General features: G+C 48.6%; 2 protein-coding genes across 4 annotated transcripts in view; one reads left to right on the top strand and one right to left on the bottom strand.

The window, feature by feature from the left end:
- Nucleotides 1-5,993: 5,993 nt before the first annotated feature.
- Nucleotides 5,994-12,649, bottom strand: ISCU (iron-sulfur cluster assembly enzyme). Its single transcript, XM_066370666.1, has 5 exons — nucleotides 12,493-12,649; nucleotides 11,005-11,118; nucleotides 9,985-10,095; nucleotides 8,021-8,099; nucleotides 5,994-6,510 (listed from the first exon to the last, which is right to left on the bottom strand). The coding sequence occupies exons 1-5, from the start codon at nucleotides 12,604-12,606 to the stop codon at nucleotides 6,425-6,427; spliced, it is 504 nt and encodes a 167-aa protein (XP_066226763.1). The 5' UTR covers nucleotides 12,607-12,649; the 3' UTR covers nucleotides 5,994-6,424.
- A 1,170-nt stretch (nucleotides 12,650-13,819) lies between these two features.
- SART3 (spliceosome associated factor 3, U4/U6 recycling protein) overlaps nucleotides 13,820-15,707 on the top strand; it is a 33,591-nt gene continuing 31,703 nt past the window's right edge. For 2 of the 3 annotated variants that reach the window (XR_010749359.1, XM_066370657.1), the window contains exon 1: nucleotides 13,820-14,369. Coding sequence is in view for 2 of the 3 variants with exons in the window: in XM_066370657.1 (XP_066226754.1) it covers nucleotides 14,049-14,369 (321 nt within the window). In the remaining variant the exon portion in view is untranslated. The remainder of the gene's footprint in view (nucleotides 14,370-15,707) is intronic. The other variant, XM_066370658.1, reaches the window with a different exon arrangement.

Below are 15,707 nucleotides of genomic sequence, written 5' to 3'. Positions count from 1 at the left end.
TGCGCCCGACAGGGATCCACCCGGCATGCCCACCAGGGGGCGATGCTCTGCCCATCTGGGGCGTTGCTCTGTTGCAACCAGAGCCATTCTAGCGCCTGAGGCAGAAGCCATGGAGCCATCCCCAGCGCCTGGGGCCAACTTTGCTCCAATGGAGCCTTGGCTGCGGGAGGGGAAGAGAGAGACAGAGAGGAAGGAGAGGGGGAGGGGGTGGAGAAGCAGATGGGCGCTTCTCCTGTGTGCCCTGGCCGGGAATCAAACCCGGGTCTCCTGCACGCCAGGCCGACGCTCTACCCCTGAGCCAACCGGCCAGGGCCCCAGGAATACTTCTGAGTAAACACCTCATTAGATGCGAATTTCCATCTTAGAGTTGGCTTCCTAAGGAAGTTGACTTGTAACAAGGATGGTGATGATGAAGGTGATGATAGTGGTATGGTGGTGATGATGGTGATGGTGATAGTTACAACCATGACAATACTGAGGATGATTATGGCGGTGATGATAATGATGGCGGTGGTGGTGATGTTGATGCTGCTGCTGACGATAATGGGGATGATGTTGATGAACATGATGGCATTATGATAATGTTGATGATAGCTAACATTTATTGACTACTTACTACAGGTCTGGCATTGTTTTTTGATGTGTTTTTTTGTATATTTGATAATTCACTTAATCCCCACAACAATTCTTTAACTTAGAAGCTTGTGTTCTGACAGTTTTCCAGAAAGGGAAATTGAGGCTCAAAGAAGTTAAGTGCCTGCTCAAGGTCACATGCAAAGATCATGGCAGTGCTGGGATCAGAACTCAAACCCCCAAATCCCCATCCAAGGTCATTCCCTAATGTTCTGAGGTCCTGCTCACAAGGGGCCGGTGACATAGGGCTGCATGTGGTATTTGGGGAGAGGGAGGTCCAGCCCAATCCTTTGACTCATTGGCCTGAGGTCCTGGGGCCAGGAAGGGAGGTCCCTGGATGTTTTTTTGTACCATAGCTCCGGGGCAGCAAGAATTGTCCCCACTGGAGGGTGGAGGGGTTTGGGAGTTATTCTGAGAGCTGGGCCTTCTCTGAAGTGAGGCCAGGGTGGGAGTGTCTAGCGTGACATTTCCAAAGATAGCTGGGCGGGGATGGCGCTGGTGGGATTTGAGGCTGGGCCTGGGGAAGAGTGGGCCCTGTGGTTGGCCAAGCACTGTGGAGTGAGCTTGCTTGTCAAGTCATGTGTGACAGAAGTCATGTCGCTGTGTCTTCTGCATGGGTACAGTGAGACCACAGCTTTGCCTAACTTTGGAGGCCTTGCTGTGAGGGCTGGTTCCATGGTAAGGACAGTGTAGGTTGGAAGTCTGGGGGTTAGAGTATTTAAAAAATAGTAATGATTGTACCACTGCTAATACTACTACTAACTATAGTAGTAACGGTAACAGTAGTTACTGGTGGTAATAACAATGCCAGTGCCAACAATAATAATGATAATATCAGGAGAAAATAGAGTGGTAGCTTTGGCCTAGAATCCTGCCTCCGCCACTTCCTGGATATATGATGTTGGACACAGCACTTTACCTTTTTGTCTTCATCTGTACAATGAGATACTCATAGTATTTAGGATTTTTGTGAGGAGTACCCAGTAAATGAAGTAATCTATATCAAGTACCCAGCAACCGTGCCTGGTAAGAGTCAAGGCTAAAGTTTAGCATAATTGTGACAAGCACCATAACAACAATGAGCCCTTTCTACGTGCCACATGATTTATATGCACAACCGCATTTAATCATCACATCAACACGATGTAGATAAATAAACTGAGGTGGGGGTGGTTGAAGGCTCTTGTTCAAGTTCACACAGTGGTAGCCAGCATTTGAACTCATCCTGTCTGACTCCGACGCTCCAAGCGCACTTTGTTTGCTCTGTCCTTGTGCTGCCTCCCTGTGTGGAGATGGGCTTTTCTGGGAGGTGATTCTTTGATGGGTTGGCAATGTCATCTCGGAGGGTGGAGAAAGGGCACACAGACCAGAAAGAGCCATTGATGAGGGATGTGCTCCATCCATCTTCTGTTAAGGACTTGAACTCATGTATCAAGTCTCAGCGGGACCTAGAAGTCTCCTGTCCTGTCATGAGGACGGATGTAGAGTCTTCACTCTTGCCTCAAGTTCAGGGGGCCTAAATCATCAAGAGGTGCCTCCTCATTTCCTTGGCTTTTTGAGAAGACTCCATGATAGAGACAGCTAGTTTGGACAGGACAGTATTTAATGTGATGTCCTAAAACTCCATTTTTATGTTGTCTCAAATGGCCAAAATCCAGGACTAACATGGAGGAAAGGTTAGAGGTGTGCTCAGAGCTGTAGTGTGGTGTTTCAAAGAGGGTGGGGGGTGGGCAGAGCATCTCAGGCAGAGCTTTAACCTACTAGCTGGGGCAATTCATTTCACCTCTCTGAACCTGTTTCTCCATTCATCTGTCCATCTAAACCCTCCCATACTCACGCATCTCTCTACCCACTCTCTGTGTATCCATCCACCTACCCACCCACCAACTGACCCATTCATCCACTCTCACATACCTAACCATCTATCTATTCACCTACCCTCAAATCCATCCATTCTTTCATCCATCATTATGTCCATCCTTCCATCTTCCATCCATCTGTCCATCCTTCCATCTATCCATCCATCTATCCGACTGTTCCTCCTTCTGTTTGTCCATCCATCCATCCATCCATCCATCCATCCATCCATCCTTCCTTCCTTCCATCCTTCCATCTTTCCATCCATCCTTCCCTCCATTCACTTACTTGATAAGCATTCATGGAGCCCCTAGTAAGTCAAGAAGTGTACCAGACGCTGGGCTCCCTAATTAAGACAGTGCTATAAATACACCTTATACAATCACTGATAGAAGACAAATTATGCCACTATTTGTGTTAGAGAGAGAGAGAGAAAGAGAGAGAGAGAGAGAGAGAGAGAGAGAGAGAGAGAGACTATTTCAACACATAGATGCCTAAAACATCCTTGGAAGGACACTTATGAAATAAGTATCAGAGATTGCCTCTGAGGAGGGAATTATAGGGGTGGCTAGGAAGCATATATCACACTGTTCTGTTTCAGGCTGTCTGAATAAAAGAAAAGTGTGTTTAAAATTGAAAAAATAATTTATACATTAAAAAAAGACAGCTTTGGGGTAATGATATAGAAAGATAAGGCAACAGCAAATTATAACGCCATCCATGATATGTGTGATTAGGGGAGTGCAAGGGTGTGTGGGAGCACAGAGGGGCACCTAGCTCAGCCTGGGGGAATCAGGGAAGGCTTCCCAGAGGAGGTGATGTGACATGAAGCTCCCAGGCTCAGTGGAGGATAAGGGAAGATACTTGGCAAGGGCATCTCTGGGAGGAGGAAGAGCATGAGCAAAGGTCTGCAGTTAAGGTTCAGTGTGGTTGGAGCCATGCGATCGATGTGGTAGGAGATTTGGAATGTGTCTAAAGAGCAACAAGTCATGGATGGGCTTTAAGAAGAGGACTGACAGTGCCAAAGTTTTGTTTGGAAAGATCCCTCTGGCAGCCATGTGGGGAATGAACCCTGACAGGGAGGCTGGGGGCAGGGAGACAGATGGAGACCAGGGGAGAGGTGATGGAGGTCTAGACTAAGGCAGATATGGGGGTGTGGCAGGAGGGGCAGAGAGGAAGGGATGCAAGAGCTCTTTGGAGAGAGATGGGATGACATTGTCTAACAAGACTGTGAACACCCATCAAAATAATTTTAGCAAACTGCTTTGCATAGCGCTTCATAGTGGTTTCTACCCATGAGTGCACATTGGAGACTCCTGGGGAGCTTTTGAAAAGCACCAGTGCCCAGGCCCCATCCCCAGGGCAGCGCATCAGATTTTACTGGGTGTCAGGGTGAAGTTGGGTTTCTCGGTGGCTCTGATGCACAGCCAGAGTAAGGGCCATGGATGATGTTGTGGTGCTGAGCTGGCCAACTGAATGAATTGGGCTCATCCTGTTGGTTCACCTTCTTCACGCAAATGCTCAAGGCACCATTGAGCCTCTGACGTGTGGTTGTTTAGTCGGAAAGAACAAGGTGGGAGAAGCATTGGCTTTAGGGTCACCCAGCTCAAGTAAGCTGTTGGCCTCTTGAGTCAGTTTCCTTGTTTGAAACAAACCTCAGTGGGTTGTCATGAGAATGAACAGGATTACAGCTGAAAGGGAGCATGGGGGCTTGATGGACTGTTGTAGCTCCCGTCAGGATCTCCAGGGAAGTTCTCTTGGAGGTGCTAAGACCCACTTGGAGAGGGGATAAAGCCTAGATTTGAACTCACTGAAGGGTACACGACGCCCTCGTGTGGTTTAAAGCGGATTCATCTGGGAATAGGAGTGTCTTTAATATAAATTAAAAAAAATACTTTCTTTTAGCTGCGCCACTATATATTTTGAAGTTTGGGCTATTCTTTTATATTTTTAAAATTATTATTATTTTTTTGTGAGTCAGAGAGAGGGAGAGAGAGGGAAGCATTCATTTGTCAATCCACTTAGTTGTGCGTTCATTAGTGCTCCCCGCATGTGCCCCAAGCCGGGATCAAACCCTCAACCTTGGCGTTTTGGGTTACTCCTACTGACTGAGCTACCTAGCCAGGCTGGCCTATTCTGGTAATATTGTTTAGGTTTACAAGCAGCTTCTGATGTGTAGAATTCAGCTTCCACTCTCAAGAGGGTGCTCGCTGGGACAAAAATGTCTCATTTAAAAAATGTGGTGGGAAATTGCATGTTGTCACATAGAATAAAGAGAAGGGAGACCAGCGCAGCCTAGAGGGACCATGAATTAAATAGTAGAACATGCCACACAGGACAACCTGACATGGCTCCCCCGGCAGCTCTAATTTAAGATTCTTCTAGAGGCCCTGCCCTGTGGTCCTCACGGGCTGCGTGCGGAGGGCATGGCCTCTGAGGTTCTGTGCCCTCTCCAGAACCCAGAGGATTTTAAATATAGATATTTTTAACAGAGGAGGTGTATTTAAGAGAGAGGCAGCTAGCTTATGTCTGAACAGAAAAAACCACCATCAGAAAAGACAAACACATCCGACTTTTGAGTTGAAGATTTGAGACTGAAATTTCAGTCATGTTTTCACTAGACAAGCTTGCCTCTCTTAGTGGGATGTTAGCAGTGCAGGACTGTGGGCACCCTGCCGTCAGCCCTGGGAGAAGTAAGGGTGCAGAGGCACAGTGACTAGATGGCTGCTACTCGTGCCTGGGCCAGGGATGGCTGTGACCAACCTGAGCTCACTGTATAGGTTCAGACAGTTCAGAATGAACTGCTAGTGTCGCCCTGTGCGGGGCATTGGCTTATCTGCCTCCACACAAATTGGAACCACCTGCCCAGACCTAAAACAGAATCCTGGGCCTAGAATTCTACATTTTACACTCACTCCCCAGGTGCTTCTTACCTAAATTCCAGCAGTTCTCAACCTGTGGGTCGCGACCCCGGCGGGGTTGCCTAAAGCCATCGGAAAATACATAATGCATATCAGGTATTTACATTCTGAATCATAACTGTAGCAAAATTACAGTTATGAAGTAGCCACCAAAATTATTTTTTGGTTTGGGGTCACCGCAAGATGAGGAACTGTATTGTGGGGTCATGGCATTAGAAAGGTTGAGAACCGCTGCTGTATTCGGTCCACAGCTTCAGGGGATTGTTGAAGCCAGCATTTGTCCCATTTCAGGATTTCCCAAATTGGTGACATTACAGAGAATCTTCTATCCCCACTTGAGTTGTCAGTCTGTTATTATTTCACAAAGGGCACCCCAAAGTGATGGCCATCTCCTTTTACCTTCACCCTTGTCACATAAAACATGACACTGGCTTTGTAAAAATCTCCGTATAGCCTTTACTGCCCCGGTTGCTCAGGAAGGTGCACGCTACTGCCGCCGGCATTTGGGAACCCCGAGGGGCTTTGGGCAGCACTTTGGGGTGAGTGAGATATCCAAGAGACAAGGCTTAGCAGAGAAAGACGTTGTCTTACATTCTTTTATTTGTTATACATATGCAGATCTGTTTTATGTACAATATGTGGTTCTATCAAATAATAGTATCAAGGCATTCTATTGCTACTCTTCCCCAAAATAGATTCAGCTAAAATAGAACTTTGTGCACTTGATGGACTAACCAAACTTGAGACTTCATTACTGATTTCAGTTTTGAGGCCATACTCACAATTCAAAATATACAGAGACTGGATTAAGGCGGTGAACGTGGGCTGAAAGAAACCATAGGAATCAGAACAATTGAACTGTGTATTTTGCTTGCATCAGGGCCACAATGTGAACAGCAAACGTGCGCATGGCACAGCTCTTTCACTGTAGTGCAAGGAGCTTGTAAAATCTACGGTGACTGCACAGCGGGCGGCAAGCGGCGACATGTCCTGCCGGAAGCCCGGCCGAGGACTCATTTCTTCTCCATCACTCCTTTCTTGGGTTCCTGTTTCAGTTTGTAATCAGCCAGGGCGGCCTTGATCGCATCTTCGGCCAGCACTGGGAGGAAGGGAAGGAAAGAAAGAGAGCCTAAGTTTCTAGACAGAGAGAGAGTTTTAGGGATGGGATTTCTAAGAGCTTGGAGGGCAGCGCTGCTGGGCAGGGCTTACTAGTCGCCCAGCCAGGGTGCTGGGGATGGGGCAGGCCTGGAAACCGGCTGTTCCCTGAGCCAGATTCCTTCTGCGGTGGCTTTGGGGACAGAGACGGGGTAAAATACCCTGGGATTCTGGGTTAGGTTCTGAGGCTCTGCGGATCTTTCTCTTCTGCAAAACTGGACAATCACGCTTGTCTTGCTGGGACTGTGTGAGGGCTTACATAGTGTGGCTGGCACACAGCAGGGACACAACAAATGTTGGTTCTCATCTGCAGTAAACGTAGTGGATGGCAGTTAAGCTAGCTGGCATAACTTAGGTCGCATTGTTTGTAGATAGGATGGTGTTTGCCACATCACTCTCTAGGGACCCTAAATTTGGACACTTATTTAGGAGTGAAGCTCTGGAGGAAAATAAAAATCGAGGGCTGGAATGACCACAGAAAGCAAGCCAACACTGGAGAGCCTGAGCTCAAGGTTTCAGTACCCAAGAAGGCCTAACGCAGAGGCTGGGTTTTCTGAAGCCCGGGTTTTCATTCTCAATGTTTACATGCCTCCACTCATGGGTACTCGAACTTCCAGCCCAAGTGGAAAGAACTTGGTTCTTACAGACTTCTCGAAGACTGTATTAGGGTATCCCTTCCCCAGGACCCAGTTCTCCCGTGAGTCTTCCCCTGGCAACAGGCCTGGCTCTCGGCTGATTTTAACTAATTTGGTCAGTAAGCCCCATCAGTGTGAAGGCTGCTGTTTCTCATTTCCTCCTTTCCCAAAAAGGTTGAGAGAAGATGGAAATAGCTTTAGATTTAAGACAAAGACTGAGCTGGAAAGCCAAGTGTCAGTCTTAAAGTATCTGGGCATTCCCTGTGACAGCGCAGAGGGGAATACTGTACGAACGGGCTTAGTCATTCCATATACGCAGACGCAGACCCTGACAGCCACAGGTGTGGACAGGAAGTGATGAAACACACAATAAACAAGACTAGGATGAAGGCTCACTCTTCTCCTCTGCTGTCCTAACTGGACTGCGGTGGGGTGGGAACAGCACGGATTCTGGAGTCCCAGATGGGGGATTAGCTCCTGGCTGTCTCACTTAGGAGCTGTGCACCTGGCGCTTTAACCTAACCCTCGTTTCCTTACCCGTGAGGCTGAGAGGAAACAGTACCTCCTGTGGCGTGGAGGACGTTTCTGAGGTTTACAAGTTACACCATGAAGTGCCCAGCGCGAGGCCTGGAAAATACCACCTCCCGTAAGACTCCCCTGGACACAGATGTGCGACCGTGTGGCTCGAGACCTCTGACGGATATAAAGACAGCTCCATGACCACAAAGGAGTCGTCATCACGCTGTTGCACATGCAAGCTGATTCCATCAGAACCCCCCCACCTGCCTGGGCCCATGGCATCCTGCAGGGCAGACTTACTGGAGCAGTGCAGCTTCACGGGGGGCAGGCACAGTTCCTTGGCGATGTCTGTGTTTTTGATGGTCAAGGCTTCCTCCACCTGAGAGGCAGGCGAGGAGAAGCAGTGTTACTGGTGCTCTGTCTTGAGGGACAGACAATAAAGAATGGAAAAGCCCAAGAGGCCCCCAGCACAGGGTGCTGGGTGATGGCTGCTGTTAATAACCCCAAAGCCAGGACCTTCTCAGGCCCCTATGAGCATGCCAGGCTGCACGGGGACTCTCAGGTACAGAGACGTCTTGGTGGGGTAAGCAAGGCCGGCAGAGATCCTATGCTGATTTTGTGAATGTCGGCTTCTCTGATGTCCTTATACCAAATGTTTAGAATAAGTCTCTTCAACTAGAAGTGTAGATGGCACTGGGTAGTCAGACAGATGTCAGACAGGCTGGCGACAGTCCAGCACAGTGGCAGTGGCACAGGTGGTCTTGGGCTGAGCGTCCTCTGTGGGCTCACCCTCTGCCGACGGGAGTCTGTCTCCTCTGGACAGACTGAAATGCCGCCTGGGGTTTGGTGGAGAGTTCGAGGGCATCCCTGGAGGCAGGCAGTTCCTTGCCCATAGGGAACAGAGTTCCACCATCTTAAGAAAAACCAGATTTCTGCACCTGTCCCCCTAATTTCTCAATTCCACTCACTAACTCCACTGAATTATGAGTGAAGGTCTGTTTCTGGTAATTCAGACAGGGGGACCTCAAGGTTAAAGAGAGGCACTCCTCTCCCATTTTCTGATCACAACACATACGCCTGAGGGTCCAGTGGGAACAGAGGTGCCGTCTCCGTTTTGCCCCTTTCCCTGCAGACAGTTGTTGATAGATCATTGCGATCACTGCCTGCCAGAACAGGTCAGGCTGTGCTTCGCTGGCCCCGAGCCACAGGAGGCAGGTGGCTCGCGGCGTGGCATACCACTCTGCTGAGCTGCCCAGCTCCCAAGCACTCTTCTCTATGACTCAGCTTTCTGAACTTGGTCCCTTGGGGCTACAAAGATGAGCAGCCTGCAGTGTGGCTTTTCTGAGAGGTTTTAAGGACTCAATTTTAGAAAGAACAGTTCTTCAGTGGGCTTGGGACCTTCCACTTCTGCAGCTGCTGGGGAAAGAGGCTTTGGTGGAGAGAAGGATGGGCGAGAGGGTCCAGCCCTGCTTTCCTCCACCCTCAGAGGGTCTGTGAGCAGCCGCCTGGACCACCGCTTTGATGTGCTGGCTCACTTTGCCCCTACCCTGTGTTTTTGAGTCTTCAATCCCTCTTTTGGCACAGGCCGATGTTTATCATGAATCCTTAAATGCCACCTGCAATCTTCCCAAAACACATGGGAGGAAATAAACAAGAAAAGAAACCACTATACAACATCCCCTGACCTGACCAAGACTCCTAAGAAACTGTAACAGCAGCAGCAACCTCAGAGAAAACCAAAGATTTCTTTTAAGCTCTATTGTGTTAGGTGGAGAGGTGAGAATCTTTTAAAATTTTTTTATTTATTCATTTTAGAGAGAGAAGAAGGGGGAGAGAGAGAAAGACAGAAACATCGTTCTGTTTGTGTGTGTGCCCTGATTGGGGATCGAACTGGCAACCTTTCTTTGCCTATCAGTACAACGTTCTAACCGACTGAGCCCTACGACCTGGGTGAGGATCTTTATTCTATTTAATAAGAAACTAAACACCTCGGAAACCTTCAGATAAAAACAATCATCAACATCAACAACAAAAGAAACCCCAACTAAAAACCACTTAACAAAATTATCCACTGTTCCCAATGTGGAGAAGAATTTAATAAAAATCTGGGTAGGGGAAATTAAAAAGAAATTCTTAGAATGACATTAAAAAAAAAATCAGTTACTCCCCCCCTCCCCGCACTGTACCCTCCCCTACCTGAGAGCCACATTTGTAGAAAGTGTGGTTTAATTTTGTCAGATCTGCGAGCAACCTTACTGCCTTACCGTCTTTCCTTTCACCCATTCGGTGGCTAACGAGCTGGAGGCAATTGCAGAACCACAGCCAAATGTTTTAAACCTGGCATCCACGATCTTCCCTTTTTCATCCACTTGAATCTAGAGAAGGGACAGGAGTTAGGCCACCCTGGATACCTGGTGCTCACCGAGGTTCCCTGGGGCTCTCCCCAAGAGCTTTGGTCTTGCTTTCCATACTTGTAAGATTTGGCATTGACTACTGAGTTTGCTTTATTTTGAATAGTTCAGTGATAGAAAGTTAAATATAGGAACAATTATATAGAACTATATACACCTAGCTGGTATAAAGATCAACTGAAAAATATGCCCCCTTCATAGTTTTTTTTTTTTTTTATTGTAACCCTAGGTTGCTTTTGGCTATGGAGTTCTACTCATGTCTGCTATGTCCACCTGCCTCTTAAAACAGAACACTTGAAGCATCACATCTACACTCAAGGTGTCTAGTTAACGCTTTTTTCTTGGACAGCAAATTGCATTTAGTAGATCTGCCCTGCCCTGTGTGTTTTCTAAGATAGGCATGAAGACTCTGGCAAACTGCCCATTCACCATGATGAAGGAGATTGTGGATAAAGCTACGGTTTACCCAAAGAGCCAGTCATTACCTTCCTGCTGTCTTCGATTTGGGGGAGGTTTGATTTATTGGATTTCTTATCTCATTTGTGGATTGCTAGCTCAACGGTTGTGGTTTTCCTTTGCTCAGTAAAATTCACAAAACGTTTTACTTAACTGACATTGGAATTTAAGCTGATTTAGTCAGTGAGTAGAACAGTGTGATTAGTTTACTATATCAGAAAGGGTCAGCACAGTGTACTAGCAGGAGAACTAGGATTCAAGCTCTGCTCTGATAATTTATAATACTGACTCATCCCATCTCTTCAAGAATCGAAATGGAGACTAAATGAAATGGTGTATGCAAATGCTTTGTAAACTCCCAAGCACTGTATAAGCAAACAGATTACCATCACTATTAAAGATGCAAACCAGCCATACCTGCAATTTCATTACATCACCACATGCTGGAGCCCCCACCAATCCAGTTCCAACATTTTTAGATGTCTTGTCAAGGGACCCCACGTTTCTGGGATTTTCATAATGATCAACAACCTGAAATGTGTGAGTTAAGATAAATCATGATCACTCTTTTTTGGTATTGACTTGACTTGATGGTAAGCTCAAAGTCAGCAACCTGAGCTTGGCAGGCAATCACCAAATACCAAATTTCACCTTGGAGGAAGGCTTACAATCATGTCATTGAGAACCATTTGTATCTCCTCTCCAACTACCTTAAGAGGTTTGTTATACTTGAGGAAAACCACGTCTTAGTTCCATAGGATTTTTAACTACATATAATTATTTGGCCTTTACCCGCTTAAATCGACAGGGTTGGGCTCATTTTTGTTATTTCCAAATAAGATCTGTTCTCAAAGTAAAATAATTACTATTCAGAATTCCTCAAAGTAATATGATCTATATAGACTGAAGGCTTTCCCGGAAGCATCAAGGAGACTGTTACAGAGGAACAATGCTATGGAATGCGTCCCATTCTGCGATGCGATTCTGTACAATAAAATCAGTTCCATCAATTTATTTCAATGCTCTGAAATCGCCCTGGTGCAACAGCGCACCCTGGTGGCTAGAAGGCTGCCAACAGGAATGCATTCAGCGTGTACAGTCAAAACACACCTCTGGGTGGGGGAGGAGCAAAGTCCTTGGCGAGGAGCCGAAGGCAGAACAAAATAAATGTTAGCCTTAAATATACCGACCGTCCAGTCCTCTTTCCCCCAACGATACGTCATGGCTGTTGACTCCAAGCCCAAGGTCCTACAAGATAATATCCAATCTGGACTTTTTGCCCCATGTTGATTTACCATATTCTTTAGTTACCGTAGTTGTTTTCCGAGTGCTAGAGTCTCCGGTCTAAGGGGCTTTACGCCCCCGGAAGGCAAGGGATGCAAATTACACAGCCATCCCAATCCCCCGCCCCCAAACAAAACATGAAAATAAAAACAGGCCCGTTGGTTAGGTGTCTGACTCCACTAGGACGCTACGCTAGGCACCATGCCGAGGACTTCACAGGCACTATCTCGTGTAGGGGGCTCCTGAGATATACATTCTACAAATGGAGAATCAGGTTCAGCGAAGGGCAGTGACTTTCCCAAGGTCACTTGGCCAGGGCACTGACCTGGCTGAAGCCAGAGCCCGCCCCAGTGTGTGTCTGTTCCAGGAGTCAGGCCGGCAGGTCATAATAGGACCCCCCTTCTTGGGCTGTTAGGATGTTTAACATCCTAACCAGGACCTCCACCCAGGACCGGACGCCGACCCTACCCCAAGCTCCCCAGCCAGCGCAGAATCCCGCGGCCACTCCTCCCTAGGCTGGGCCTTCGTCTGGTGCCGGCACGCACTAGTTCCCCATGGCCGTCTTCGTACTCCCGCACCTCGATGAGTGCGAACGCGGCGCATCCCCCTGCCCACCCCTACCTTCTTGTGATAAAGCCGGGCCGGAGCTGACAGTTCCCTGGCCGGTAGGCGTGGGCTTTGGAGCAGCAGGACCGACGCCGCACGCCTTAGACGGCCCACTCCAGCCGCCGCCATCTTGCGAGCTTGCGCCTGCGCAAACCAAGCGCGAGACCAAGGTGGAGGGGGCGCGCCCGTGAGTCGGCTCTCAGCTTGATGCGCGCACTTTCTACGACGTCATCGCGATCTTGCGCCTGCGCCGACCCGCTCTGTGCGCGTGTCGGCACTTTGACCACGCCCCTCCCGGAGCGGGCGGGTCGCGGAGCGGGAAGCTCTGAAGTTGTAGGAGGGCTTGTCCTGGGTACTGCGTTCTGGGTGTAAGAGGCTCTCTTGGCTGAAGTGCGGGACCCAGGTTGACGTTCACGAGGCCCACCGCCGGAATACGGCGCAGAGGATCAACCAGTCCATTTTTCTTAACCCTGATTTGCAGTTAAGGACTTTCAGTTTCAGAGCGGTTTAGTAATTTGTCGAAGGTTGCTCAGAGAGTTGGATTTATTTGGAATTCAAATTCGGACAATCCTGAGTTTGAATCCGGATTTTTGCACCTTCCTGGTTGTGTGACGGTAGCCAAATGACATCAGCTCTCTAAAGCCTCGAGCTTTTGTAATACGTAATTCAAGGACAATTCTTTCATTCACGGGCAAATACATGTGTACCTACTATGAATCTAGGCGCTATACTAGGCTTTGAGGATCCGACGGGAAGGAAAACACATATTTCTCACCTCACTGAGCTTGCTCGTGAAGGAGAAAGGCAAATAAACACAGCAATACTTTTCTACCTAAAAATGACAGGAAACGAATATCGTGTACTGTTTAAAAAAATGTTTATGTGTGTATCTATTTCTGTACAAACGACAGTAAACTCAACTTATATAGCAATACCTGGCAATTGAGAGTTTCTAATTACGTAAATGCTTAGTAATGTAATTAATATTGGTTTGTAGAATATGGTCTTATAAAATGAGAAAACTCACACGTGTATTTAACGCCTACTAGGCACCAGACATTACATAAAGGGGAAGAATCTGGGAAATGGATTTTTCTCATGAAAGGTGCAATCGAACTCCTAGTACTTGGGGTTTTCTCTGCGTTTGAGGCTCAGTTGCTGGGGATGCTTGAACCATGGAGTCAGGTCAGACTGGCGGTAAGTAGGTATTTATCACCCAGATTCATTTTGACCTTCTTAAGATGGCGCCAAATCCTTAACTACAGTCATCACGCTCACTCCATGACTTCCTTTAATGGCCTCCACTTCCTGTCTAAAGGCCAAACTGTCCGAAGTTGAGGCGGAACACATGCCGTGTTAGTGAGTTTCTTTTCCCTCACGAGAACTCTTATAAGTATATAAAAATAATATGAATTGCATGATTTTAGATACTTTTCTCGTCGTCCAAGGCTCATTTTCCTCTCCAGGTGGCAAGAGAACGAGGTTTTAATCAGGCGCGCGCCGCGGGCAGCTTCCACTTCAGCGGGTCTTCGGCGGCCGAGTGAAAACCCGGGACTCAGTGGTAGCGCAAGATGGCGACGGCGGCCGCCGCATCAGCTTCGGAGCCGGAGACCGAGGCCAAGGCGGGGCCCGAGGCCGAGGCCGAGGAGGATGAGGTTAAGGCGGCAAGGACCAGGAGGAAGGTGTTATCGCGGGCTGTGGCCGCTGCAACGTACAAGACCATGGGGCCAGCGTGGGACCAGCAGGAGGAACGCGTGAGTGAGAGCGATGGAGATGGAGATGAGGAGTACGCCATGGCTTCCTCAGCCGAGAGCTCCCCCGGCGAATACGAGTGGGAGTACGATGAAGAGGAGGAGAAGAACCAACTGGAGATCGAGCGACTGGAGGAGCAGGTGCGCCCGGGGGTGGGCAGGGGGCTCCTTCCCGCAGGTTCCCAGGCCCCGGCCCCCCTCCCCGGTCCTGAGCGGTCATCAAGTCGCCAGGGCGGCAAAACCACTGTTATCACCGCAGCGCTCATGTGGGGCGCTGACGGCTTGCCTGGTGCTGTGCAGGCGTTATCCCATTGACCCCTCGCCGCGACTCGGGGAGGCGGGAGTGGATTCCCCCTGTCACGGGAGGGGACCGAGGCTCATCGTGAAGGGAATTCTCTTGCTCAAAGTTAGACTTCCTGCGAGTGGGGGGTCGGGCCTTGAACTTTGAACCGCCTCCACCGCTTTCACTCCTAACCGCGCAGTTCAACTATAAACTATGTCTGGCAGCAGAAATAAAATAATCTTCGTGAGTTAACTTTCCTTTGGCACAGTGATATTGATGACGTACGATGGGATAGGAAATGGATTGACCGTGAGAATGGTAATAGAAACGGACAGGTAGAGATTTCAGCGTCTGGAGGCCGAGGCCCCGGCTGCAGGTGTTCTACACCTGTGGGTCCTTGGGTGGAAATCTTAATTTCTCTTTAAGCTTCAGCTTCCTTATCTGTAAGCTGGGAGTAACAGTTCTCTCGTCCTGTGGTGGTCGTGACAGCAATTGATGCCTGGCGCCTAGGAATAACGTTAACTCCTGTGTGATCCGGGATCCCAGCAGGAAATGGTGGCATAGTCACATTCGGGGAATTTGAGAAAAGGTTGATAAAAGGGAGTGGGCGGGGAAATCAGGAGTGAAGGTTAGTAGTATCCCAGGGCCAAGTGACAGCGGGACCTGGGTTCACTTTAAGGCCTGTCGACGTGAGGGGAGTGGCTAGGGCTGTTGGGAGGAGCAGAGGCCTTGGGGCAAGGGATGCAGCCCCACTTTCCTCTCCGGGATTGGAATGGGAGGAGATATACCCTGACCTGCCTCTTTTCCTCTCTCCACACATCTGCTGGGGAAACCCTGCTGGAATAGCGAACCGGAGACCCCCTCTGTGTGGGCCACACAGCGGGGCTGAGGAGATTGGGAGGGGCATACAGTGGTTTGGGAGGGACACACAGACCAGTACTTTTCTTTCTCATTTACAGATAAGAAAACAGGCTCTGAACAAATGATGAGATAGATGCTTTGCTCAAAGTCACTCATAAGGGAATTTGAACTTTTCAAGGTTCATATGGAGCAAACTGTGCTGGGTGTGAAATCACGTAGTGACTTGAAATTGTTAACCTAGGTCGCTCATCCTTGCTGCATATGAGATTCCTTATCGTGCCTTCTCTGGCAGTGATGTTAAGTTATGAAATGATTCTCCATTGGTATGGCTCAGC

The sequence above is a fragment of the Saccopteryx leptura genome, chromosome 2, assembly GCF_036850995.1.
Source record: "Saccopteryx leptura isolate mSacLep1 chromosome 2, mSacLep1_pri_phased_curated, whole genome shotgun sequence".
Classification (NCBI taxonomy): domain Eukaryota; kingdom Metazoa; phylum Chordata; class Mammalia; order Chiroptera; family Emballonuridae; genus Saccopteryx; species Saccopteryx leptura.
The sequence above is the reverse complement of the archived record's forward strand: the minus strand, read 5'-3'. Positions and strand labels throughout refer to the sequence as shown.